General features: G+C 30.0%; 1 protein-coding gene across 1 annotated transcript in view; it reads left to right on the top strand.

Annotated features, from left to right (window-relative positions):
• Nucleotides 1-12,890, top strand: part of LOC129971381 (nitric oxide synthase, salivary gland-like) — a 204,653-nt gene that overhangs the window by 100,133 nt on the left and 91,630 nt on the right. The window contains exon 2 of the mRNA XM_056085095.1: nt 10,851-10,968. Coding sequence (XP_055941070.1) covers nt 10,851-10,968 — 118 coding nt within the window. The remainder of the gene's footprint in view (nt 1-10,850; nt 10,969-12,890) is intronic.

Raw genomic sequence — 12,890 nt, 5'->3', positions numbered from 1 at the left:
GAAGAACTAAGGACTAAATATAACATTTGTTAAAATTGTTTAACTGATAACATATGCATAACTTGGATAAAATATATTTCTGAATGTTTATTGTGCTATATATGTTTACAAACAATTGATAAAAATATTATATACGTAAAACAGAAATCGAAGTAAATAACTCTCATATAGATGTCCAGTGATTCGCCGACTATGAACGAAAGCGCAGTTCATTATAACACAAATTATATAGAAAATTATTATATAATAAATATTATAAAACATAATTCAAAATATTGCTGCTTACATTGTGCCAAGGTCACTGACATTCTCATACAGTGATTTGTTTTAACTTAAGCTGACGTATTTACTCTTCTGAAAACACTGGCCATTAGAAAGCTTGTACTGCTGCAGTACCTGATTCCTGGGATTTTACGATATTTCATAATCTTAAACTCGCATATTTCTTTCCAAATAACACATATATTTCTATACGGATTGTTATAAGGTCAATTCACGATAAAATGTATTTTCTAGTCAACAAAAAAATTCGAATGTACATATAAAATATTTTTTTAAAAAAATCCATGTCTAATTTTTGAATATTTCAAATTATTATTTGAAAAATTAATTAGCTATTCATTTAGAGGTCATTATACTAGAGAATCGAAATGCAGATGTAACAAATTTACTAAACCATTTTGCAAAAATTTATGAAACACTCCTTTAGTAAAAACACATGAAACAAATAAAAGAAAAATTATCTTTGTTTATGTTATTCAAACGATTTTATTCTTAAAAGGAGCCTACGCGAAATGTATTTGAATGGAAGAGACTTTGAAGCATTCCATTTCCTGCAAAAGTGTCCTTACTAGACCTTCGAAAGGTAGTACAATAATGCTTTGAACTGAAGCGAAAGGCGCAAGGAAAATTAAACAAACTTGAGGCAATTAACAGAATGGGCTCATCATGCTTCAAAATGCATTTTGTGCGTTAGAAAAAAAAAAGAATAAAAAAATCTTAGTAAACATGCCTCGAGAGACATTCATAATGGAATAGGCACATTCAAATTTCAATGTTATTCAACAATAGAGAGAGGCTTTAAAGTTTGTTCATTAGACTGTAGAAATTATATTTGATCTTATTTTTTGAAACTTGTACATTCTTTTACTTTAATATTAAGTCAATATTTTCATTAAAAGTTTTATTTTCAACAAGAATATTAGATTATTTAATATCAGAACTTTTTTTCACTAATTAGCATCAGAATTTTTTTTTATAAATGACAATATACAGTTAATATCAAAATTTCACGAACATATTTTTAATCAGATATTCAAATAAGAAAAAGTAGTTCTTTATTCCAATGAGACTTAATACAAATAAATTTAAATAAATTGCTTGTCAGTATTATTATGCAGAAAGATAAGATATTCTACTTCTTTTTTTTTAATCTTAATTTTTTTTTAATCTTTCTTAAATAATAATTTTTATAAATATCATGTAATATGTTTGATTCCGAATCTGTTATTTTCTTTTTCCAATTATTTTTTTATTATTTTTTGTTATCTTAAGCATAAAATATCACAGTTTGATTCTGTCTTTTATTTTGATGAAATTACAAATTTTTCTTAGAAAATGCAGACGAAAAATCGCTAGATAAAATTATGTTTTGATGTAATACATAGAATACAAATTAATTATTCGTGTCTATTTCATAGTAATATATCAGTACCAATCGTATATCAGTAATATTTGAATCAGAATAGCAATATAGCCATATACCAGTCGTGATTATTTATCACGTCATATTCTACTATTGGACTTGAGAAATGAAACGCAGCATAAATAATTATATATTGAAGGTGGAAGATATTTGTGTGTTCACTTCAAGTGGCATTCTTATAGCATAATTTAAGAATCTGGTAGGTAGAATGTGCGTTTTCGAAGAGTTGTAATTATTTTCTTCTGCAATGTCTCATTCATAATTGAATAATTTTAAAAGTTTTTTTAATGTGCAGCTGCTTAGTACTTGTCACTACATATTAGCAGAAAATAAAACTTCATTTTTCTTCCTTTGAAATGATATGAATAGGCATTTTTATTTGAACTATTGGCCAAGTTTTACCTTTTCCCTTCTGACTTTTAATATCTTTGTTCTTGATTGACTACAATTGATAGAATGAATATGTTCATTTCTTATAATGTTATTTAATAATATTTTTTGCTATATCATTCTATTAATTGTGAATACTCGTCCATGCATGCTAGTTCCAACTGCTTTTTGTAAAGTTCATGATTTTGCTATATTTTACTATACTATTTACTAGATTCGCTTTATAATTCATATTAGCAGCTTTTGGCGACCAACTAGCTTGCTCAGCTGGAATACTATTTTCAGTTTAATGAAATCCTTTACGCATAACTTGATATTCGCAATTCTCCCCACAAAATAGCTTTAAGCATCAACTTATGATAGACATCAAATCCTTTTTCTTTTAATAGCTTTATATACATTTTATTCATTGTATATATAAACCTTCTTAATGGAATCGTGTCCCTTGACATTATAGTGTCATTGAAAACTTAAGTGTCTGGGATAATCTACTTCAAATTACTCGTTGTCTTTCCAGGAAGGTAATTTCATTCTGTTAAAGCTGCCTAAGAAAAACACCGTTTTCTTTCGCTTTTTATATTAAAATAGAAAAACGATATCCCACCGGTAAAAAAATTCAAACTTTGTTTATTCCGTCTTGGGATTGATCTACAAGTTGCCATCTACAAAATGAGACAGCAAAAAATATTTCTTAAATAACGTTGCCATTCTAAAATAAACAAATAAATAAAATAAAATATTAATACATTTTCAACATCCTCCCACCTTTTGATTATAAATAATAATCAAAATATAATACTATTAGTTAAACACAGTTAAGAGATTCAATAAATGGCAACGTTTTACAAATTTTCAATTAATATTTAAATATAAAAATGAAAATTAATGTGAAAATGTCCAATCAAAAAACAAAATAAATCACAAGTTGTCTCCCTGGCAATTTAATTCTTCTTCCGGCTCTACTAAATTTCATCTCGTTGCCAGAAGTACTGTCAGAAGTTTTGGTGATGTCATTTGACTTATTCAAATCATCTGGTGTCATCGAAGTGGAGAAGTCATCAGAGGATGTTAACTCTAATGGATATATTCTTTGAATTGGTCGCAGGAAATTCTGCTGTGAAGTTTGCACTCGAACAAGTCGTACATGTCCATCTTTACCTGGTATGATTTCTGTGATACGACCTAAAGGCCAGACAAGTCTCTTTTTATTATCTGCTCCCACCATAACAATGTCACCAACAGTAACTGTACATTTTCTTGATTTTTTATTTCTCCGCTGTATGAGAGCACCCAAATACTCAGATCTGAAACGATTTCTTAAGTCTTTAAGCACTGCTTGTCTGTATTTGAATCTATTGCTCACAGAATTTTGCTCTACAGCATCTATATCAGGAAGATTGCATTCATGCACATCTTGTATGAACATCGATGGAGAAATTGGTTTTATAGCTTCCTCTTCGCAAATGTAAGTTAGAGGTCTTGAGTTGATTACACGCTCGCAGTCTGCCAAAACCGTTATCATCTCCTCATAATTGAGACATGCATGTCCTAACACTTTCTTCAAAAGATCTTTTAAAATTCTAATTAATCTCTCCCACCATCCGCCCCACCAGGCAGCAGTTGGAGGATTAAACTTCCAGTCAATAGAGTTTATTGCTCCATATTTTTGGATACGGTTCCAATCCAGTTGTTTTAAATAGTTGGCTGCTCCAACAAAATTGGAGCCATTATCGCAGTATATTGTTGTGCATCTTCCCCTGCGAGAAACAAATCTCCTAAAGGCCATTAAAAAAACATCAGTCGATGCAGCAGTAACAAGCTCGAAATGAACTGCTCTGTACACTGCACAAGTAAAAATTAGAACCCAGCTCTTCTTGTCTTTAAGGAATAAAGGTCCAGCCATATCAACGCCAGTTATCTGAAACACCGCAGCATCCTTTACTCTATTTTCTGGAAGGGGGGGGGGACTTATAACTTCTATGTTCTTTGAGCTATATCTTTTACACGTAATGCAATTGGCCACCACATGTTTCACCGCTTTTCTTCTATTTAGGATCCAGTACTTTTCTCTAAGTGCATTCAATAGTATCTGGACTCCAGCATGACAGTTCTTAACGTGAGCATTATAGATTAACCGCTTTACCACTTCATGCTTCGGAGGAAGAACAATAGGTTTAAGAAAATCTTCACTGTCCTTGCGATAAATAATTTTAGTTTTCAAACGGATGATGCCAAGATCGTCTTTAAATACTTGTAGGGTTTTTAATCTCTTTTCTTCTTCTAGGAGAAAAGACTCATTCTGTATCATAAATAAAACCTTCATTTCTGCTTCCTGAAATTCTGTAGCGGTTAATTCACCATGCTTCTTCTCAGTTATATTTTTGCAGTTGTTCATGAAGCGGAGGATCCATGCAACAAGACGAACTATTCTATCATAGTTCGAAAAATATCTGTAGTACCAGTTTGCAACACCACAGGCTTCATTATTTGATAATATAAAAGTCGTCTTAGACTTTTCCTTTCTAATCTCTTCTTCATTCCAATCATGGTTGGTGGAACCCATAATGTTTTGAAATTCAAAAGCATTTTTCATCCATTGTGGACCCTCCCACCATCTTAGGGAGACTAGATGTTTTGCCTTGCAGCCCCTGGAAGGTAAATCTGCCGTATTCTTATCACCAGGTATGTGTCTCCATGATGTAGGATTACTCAACTTCCTTATCTCTTGGACTCTGTTCCTAACGAAGACAGACCAATTTTCTTCTCGTAATATCCATGCAAGCACTGTTGTAGAATCACTCCAGTAATATATCGTAACATTTTTCCAACCAAGAGCTTCAACAACTGAATTCGCTAGCCTCGCTCCAATCACCGCCGCAAGAAGTTCCATTCTTGGAATAGTTGTGCCTCTTAAAGGAGCCACTCGAGATTTCGCTGCAAGTAGAAATAGCTCGATTCGACCATTATTTTCTATTCTAAGGAATGTAAAAGCAGCATATGCATCTTTGCTTCCATCAACAAACGTATGAATAGTGCAGTTGCTTATATCTTTTGAAGATGCTTGAACACACCTAGGAATCTGTATGTCAGACAAATGCTTAAGTTCTTGAAACCACTGTAGAAATTCTTTACGAAGCTCACCAGTTACTTCTTCATCCCAACTTGTACCTAATGTCCATGCCTTTTGTAGCATTATTTTTGGACAGAGCATCACTGGTGCAGTGAATCCAAAAGGATCAAATACTTTATGTACTGTAGATAACATACTCCTTTTAGTTACTTTTTCCACATTAATGTCATCCAGACATTTCATGTTAATTTTCAAAGTGTCTAATTTCTTATTCCAAATAAGACCTAATACCTGAGTTTCTTCCTTTGAATTAGTTTCACAGTCGCCAGACCATTCCCATTCTCTAAGATCAAAACCACCTTTTGCCATCAAGGTTTTAGAATTGTCAATGAATCGATCTAATTGGTCTTTACTGTCGACACTAGTAACGACATTATCAATGTAGAAACTCTCCAAAAGTCTTTTCTTCAAAGATTTTTCAAATCCTTCACATTTTTGAATATGGTACTCAATTACTGAAGCTAAAAGAAAAGGGCTACATTTTACCCCAAAAACAACTCTTGTGTGACGAAAAACTCTCAATTTCTTTTCTTCTCTATTTTCCCACCACAAAAACCGAAGGAAGTCTCTATCCTCTTTACGAATACTAATTTGCAGAAAAGCTTTCCTGATGTCAGCTATAACGCCAAGCTGTCCCTCTCTGAATCGAAGAAGAATATTTGGAATAAGCTCAATGAGATTAGGACCACATTCCAAGCACTGATTCAAAGATGGATAATTTGCTAATCTCGCTGAAGCGTCAAATACCGGACGAATTGGAGTAGTGCTGCTGCTTAGTTTTATCACTGCACGGTGAGGTAAATAATTACCATAAGAGTTCATTTCGTTGGTAGGAACTTCCTCTATTATGTCTTCATCTAACCAATTTAGAAGAATATTTTCATATTTCTCATACATATTCATAGCTATAAGTTTTGAGGTAGTGTAGTCGAGCCTTTTCCTCGCCAAATCCAAGTTGTCGGGCAAAAGTGACTTATCATCAGACCATGGTAAACAAACCTCATATCGACCATCTTTATTAATTGTTACCGTTTCTAGAAAATGCTCCTTGGTCCGAAGATCAATCTCGTTCTTAGATTTTTTCTCAACAGGATCATTGATTCCGATTGAATCTAATTTCCATAAATTTGTGATTTCAGCTTCATTTACAAATAAGGACAGCACTGTTAAAGCCAGGTTTTCTTCCGAAGATTCTTCCTGTGGTACCTTACCCATTAAGGTCCCTCCTAAGAAAGTTTCTACAGTGACAAGACCTGAAGATAAGACTTTTCTTTTGCCAGTTAACATTTTCCCCATAACGTCAGCTCCAATTAGAATATCAATGCCTTCACAAGTATCGCTAATATCAGTTAGATTAATCTGATTTTCCTCTAATTCTTTTATCCAGGGACCTTTAAAAACCGGTCTAATATTGTCACAAATGATAGATTGATCCAGAACTTCAAAATTACAGCCGAAATTTCCAATCAAATTTCTCAATTTTACTTTATAACAATTATGTTTAAATTCATTAGTGATAACGCCACCAAAAAGAGAATGTACCAATTTTTCACATCGAACAGGTGTATAATTCATTTCTTCAGCTACACTTTTCAAAATGTAAGATTTATGTGATGCAGAATCAAAAAGTAACCTCACAATTTTCTGTTTATTATCCGATACCACTTTAGCTTTGAGAGTTTGAAGAAATATCTTAGGGCTGTGTTTATTAAAATTAGCCATATTAACATCTAGTGCGGGTTTATCTTCTTTTCCCTCTACAGACATCTTTTGCGAATCAAGCACATCACACATTATAGGAAAATGTTTTTTAGAACATATCAGGCATTTTAAAACTGCTCGGCATCTTTTAACTGCGTGAAATGGCGATAAACATGCAAAGCAGCATCGTTTTTCCTTGACTATTTTTTGTCTTTCCGATAGAGTCATTTTTTGAGCCGTAAAGCAATCTGAACTTGAATGTTTACCACCGCAAAAAACGCAAGATTTCTTTACATCTTTATCTGCAGCAGTCGTTAACAAACCTATAGCTGTAGGTACTTTATTTCTCAAATTCTCCGAGCTATATTGTTTCTTTTTCAAAGGTCTGTATTCTTGGCCCTTTCCTAAACCGAAACCGTCTACAGCCAAACATATTCTTTCTTCTCCTTCAACTTCCGTTTTCAAAAATTGCATCAAATTATCCAATCTTCCTTTCGCGTCAGAGTTAATACTGGAAATATTACTACGATTCCAAGCCTTTAAAAATTCAGCTGGGAAACACGATTCAACCATAGGATACAAAATGGATGCACATTTATCTGTGGTTACACCTAATGTTTCTAATGCTCGTAAATATGATTCAAGCTTATCATACAAAGAAGTTAATGAAAATGTTTCTTTTGTTTGCACAGAAATAATTAATTTTAATAATTCTCTCACATATACTTCCACTAAAATATCTTCTCTACCAAAACGCGATTTCAAACCATCAATAGCCTTTTGATAGTTGGCGCCAGTTGGCGGAAAACTTTCAACAACCTCTCTAGCACGAGAACCAGAAATTGTTGCTTGAACTAGGTACTGAAATTTGTCTTCTGGTGCGATATCCTCATCTTTATGTATTTGCTCAAATTGACTCCAAAATGGGAGCCAATCTTTAATATCGTCGCCAAATTGTCTAAATTCTAATCTAGGCAGTGTAAACTTTCTCTTATAATTATTTAAATCAGCAGTAGAATTAGCAGAAAATGACTCACCTCTATTTTGAGATTGTATTCTTGCCAATTCTATTTCTTTTTCAATTTCAAGCTGCAATCTTCTATCTTCCTTTTCAGCTTCAAGCTGCAATCTTCTATCTTCCTTTTCAGCTTCAAGCTGCAATCTTTTATCTTCTTTTTCGGTTTCTTCTTTTAATTTCCTTTCCGAAATAACATTACTTAAAAGTTCTTGAACGAATTCTGGATCATTCTTATATTCACAACTTTTTAAAATAAGATCTTTTAATCCAACTATCGTAATATTTTCTGATACGTCTTCTCCAATTTCAGACGCAACGTATTTCAGATCTTCTTTTTTAAAACCTTTTATTGCTTGAAACATCTTGATTTATTTTGTTTCGAGAAAATCCTGTCGCGGACGCCAAAAAATGTTAAAGCTGCCTAAGAAAAACACCGTTTTCTTTCGCTTTTTATATTAAAATAGAAAACCGATATCTCACCTGTAAAAAAATTCAAACTTTGTTTATTCCGTCTTGGGATTGATCTACAAGTTGCCATCTACAAAATGAGACAGCAAAAAATATTTCTTAAATAACGTTGCCATTCTAAAATAAACAAATAAATAAAATAAAATATTAATACACATTCTCCAATTTCTTATGGTAAATTGCAATGGCAAAAAAATAATTTCAAACAAACTTTCTTCCTTAGCTTTCATTAAAGGGATTAAATCACGCGATAAACATTTGATGAAACAATGAAAACAGTCTGAATTCCTATATAAAAATGTAATATATTGTTGAAAATTACGCAAAAAAATTGAAATCCAGGAAAATTATACGGCAATTAAATTATTAAAAAGAAAGAAATTATTCATTAAAAAGAAATATTTTTATTTTTTAAAAGGCACAAAAATTAATTGTGTTTAATAATAATTTGTTGAGAGTTATCGCAATAAAACATCAAAATATCGCTAAATTGTTAATTAAAATTTCAAAGAAATTGAAGTCCACTTTTCCACTTAAAAAAAAATGTGTATTTTAAACTAAATTTGGAGGCTTGTTCAAATGATCTGTACTATAGAACATATAGAGGATATATAAGAAAATAAAATATTTGAGGTTATGTGGTTTATGGGATATTATGTTTTCTTCTTATTTTTTAGTTAATCAAGAATTTTCTATATTAGAGTCTACATTGATTGTAAATTTTAAAAATTTTGTAATTAGGATTGCTTTATTTTTCTATACATCATATTTAGTATCGCATCTTATACTGCATTATTATATTTTGAAAATCTGTTATGCTGGCATCTGAACATAAGCTATGATTCTTCTCTTAATTCAGTGCTCCTTTGACTAAATGAGAAAGTTATGATTAATGCTATTAATCGGTCATTATTAAAAATTAACCAGTAAGGGTGGCAAATTCATAAATAAATATTAATTGTAACAATAATACAAAAATATAATTTTTATGAAAATAAATTGTTTAATTGAAATTGTTGGCATCACTGTATTTAATTTTAATAATACAATGTCAATGTGTAGTATCTTTTACCAAAAAATAATTTCCCTTTCTTATGAAAAATTACCATCAGATTAATAATTTCTTATATTTATAATTATACTGCGATTTTAACCCTTACGTAAAACTATGCATTATATTGCTCTAATCTTAGTTTCAAAAACAAGAAGTTACAAATTCCAAAAAGAATCTTTTTTGCCATCTTTCTGCAAAAAAAAATTATAATCTCGTTACGAAACTGCTTACATAAGCATCGTTCCACTGATTTGCGGTCTGGTACTTTTAGCGCTTCTTTCCATAAATGGAAAGTAATCCATATTTACTTCGATATTAATCTCACGAGTGATATAAAGACATGTCAACAACTTGCAGTAATAATCTTCTTATGGTACTAAAAAACTGTAGCTTCAGTCGGAATTCATTAAATAAATTTTTATTTGAAAACAATGAACTTTTCATATTTCACTAAAATGTTTTGTTCGCTGTTAATATTTATCATTTGATATTTTTATCTTTCTTCGCTAACAATTGCGATATTAATATTTATGTATAAAAAAATATATGCATACATGTATAAATATATGTATACTTATGTATAACAAAACATATATGATATCTGCTAATAAATGAAGAAAAAGATCATAAGAAGGAAAGTTCGGTTTGAAGTAGAATTTTTCTATAATTTATTATATACATGCTTCGAAACATGTTTGTCTGAAATATGTGTATATTCTTAGTTTCGTTTTGCGCTATGTCTTTGCATAGTTTAGGTCTTAATATTGATGCCAATATATTTAACAAAAATATTTGTTTTTAACATTTTTTATTGCCGAAGATTAACTGCATACTTTTATTAATTATTTACTCTAAAGAATTCTCTAATTTAGTGAACATAGCATAAACTGTCAGATTAACCATTTACACTTGTTTTAATTAAGCTAAAATTTATTTGATAGGCATTACGCAGAAAATTTTTCTTTTTTTATCTGTCATAATATTTGTCTATTTGAATATGAAAAGAGAATTGTTGTATTTGCTTATAAGTCATTTATTTTTATTTTTATCATCTTTAAATGGCTTAATGTAAGCTAATATTTATGCTTTTATTATGACTTTTTTTTTCATTCAAAAATATACAAAAGATGAAACCAAAACGAATACAACGCAAACCCAGCTTTTAATTAAACAATTTAATTGGTTTCCGTTGTACCTAGAGGAAATTTGGAACATTCAGATTGTTCGCTTGTTTAAAGAAAAGAACAATATATTTTTTAAAAAAATAATAATTGTGGACAAAAACTATTTGAGAGAGAATAAAACACAATCTTTTTATTATATGTGACATTAATTCTTTTTATTATGAATATTGTTTTGTTCTGAATAAGTTCTTTTTTTTCAGTAGCAACCAAAGCAGCCGGAAAAATTCCATAACGTCGCCATCAAGACGTCCAGTGCGCTTGCGCAATGTTATCTCGGGACAAGAATCTGTGGAGACTCTATTTTTAAAAGCTACTGAAGTAAGTTCTTTTCCTTCTAGTGAATTCTCATTTCAACAAAGATCATAGAAAATATATTGTAACAAAAGATACATTTTGACACGTTGATAACAATGTAGTTTTCAGAAATAACTGGATATTTGCTTGTTTTTTTTCAATTAGTAGTAACTCATTAAATACATCAATAAATGAAATATTTTCCACTTTGTTTCCGTATTGTTCCCTTTGTTCATATCCTTAGACCGTTTGACATAAAACTACCAAATTTTGTACATATATGCTTTAAAGGGTAGAAATGTGTACCTAGGCACGATTTTTTGAAATGTTAATTACAATTATAATTAATTAAAAATTAGGTTAAATTTTTGCGTTTTCCAGCGACAATTTCCGGTAATATGTTACAACACAAAATATTTTTTATAAAATCTTAAAATTAAAAAAATATATCTTTTGATGATATCAGTTTCTTTACCAAGTATTTTTTTCCTATTTAAAAAAAATCAATTAAAAAAATATTTTACTATAACATATGCCATAGATGAAGTAAAACTCAAAGCTTTTTCATTATTGCTACTAATATTTCCTCTTGAATTATTTTCATTCTTATTGAACAAGATATAAAGATTACACTTATTTTTCCATTCTCAGTAGACTGTAGAATAAGGCATACATTTAATAAGATATTTGAAATTTTGTTGTAATTTTTGTTAAAATTTAACTTCAGAACCAAGCAATGTGTAAAAGTTTTGAAGTGCACTCATTTTTAAATACCGCCTCTTTCTCCTTGACACAATTGTGTGCAAAAAGATATAGATTAAAAATTAAGGAAATTTATAGCACTATGAACAGAATGGTGTAATTATTCTAAAATAATATGAGTTATATATATATAAATAAGAAAAAATTATAGCACTATGAACATAATGGTGTAATTATTCTAAAATAATATGAGTTATATATATATAAATAAGAAAAAATTATAGCACTATGAACATAATGGTGTAATTATTCTAAAATAATATGAGTTATATATATAAATTTTGAATAAGAATTTGAAGTTTCTTTTCTGAGTAAATTATTAAGTTACTAAAATTTTACTTAGTAATTTGAGTAAATTATTAAGTTACTCAAAAATTGTAATTTAAATTACAATTTTTAATAACAATTTATACCATTTATCTCGGCGAACAAACTGGTCTTTAGAGACGGCTAGTATAATAATATTTTCACATACCAAAAATGATATACAGAAATTCAAAATTTCATCCAATATCTTATATAAAGAATTTAAAAACCTTCAGATACATTTACACTGTTAAATTGTCATTACTACATACTTTGTATATACACTTCCCTCAGCATTTAACTTCAATAACTCAACAAAAGACTAATTTAATGGCAATATTTTTGGTGAAAGAGGAAATTGAATGTGGAAAGATTTCAGATAGATTTGCGGTTTAATCGTATAATTATATCAGATTATTATTATATGATCAAAAATTATGGCGCATGAGAAACCAATTTATGATAGTTGCCTTATTTTCCGAATCATGCTGAATCAATTTTTCTAAAGCATTTTAAGTGCGAAGGCAGCAAAGGAATTAAGCTTTAGATTCAATATTTCTATTCATGTACTTGATTGTTTAGAATATAATATCTTTTCAAAATAATTCACAGCAGTAAACTCCGTATTCCGATATCCTTTTATTCTTTGCCACAATGCCTTGTATATGAATTTCCGAAACGTATGATTGCTCTTTGTGAAATGATTTTGATAAGGATTATCTCAAATCCTTTTAGCAGACACTTTCGGAAAATTGCAGAATCTCATTCTGTCCTTTGTACTGCAAATAAGATATCGTTTATATGACGCATTTTGTAGGTCGTTAGAGCAGTAATGATTTTTAGAAAGAATAGGAAATGGCGAAGTAAACAAAATAAAT

This window comes from Argiope bruennichi, chromosome 6, assembly GCF_947563725.1.
Source record: "Argiope bruennichi chromosome 6, qqArgBrue1.1, whole genome shotgun sequence".
In the NCBI taxonomy this organism is placed as follows: Eukaryota; Metazoa; Arthropoda; class Arachnida; order Araneae; family Araneidae; genus Argiope; species Argiope bruennichi.
This window is presented reverse-complemented; position numbering and strand designations above follow the sequence as displayed.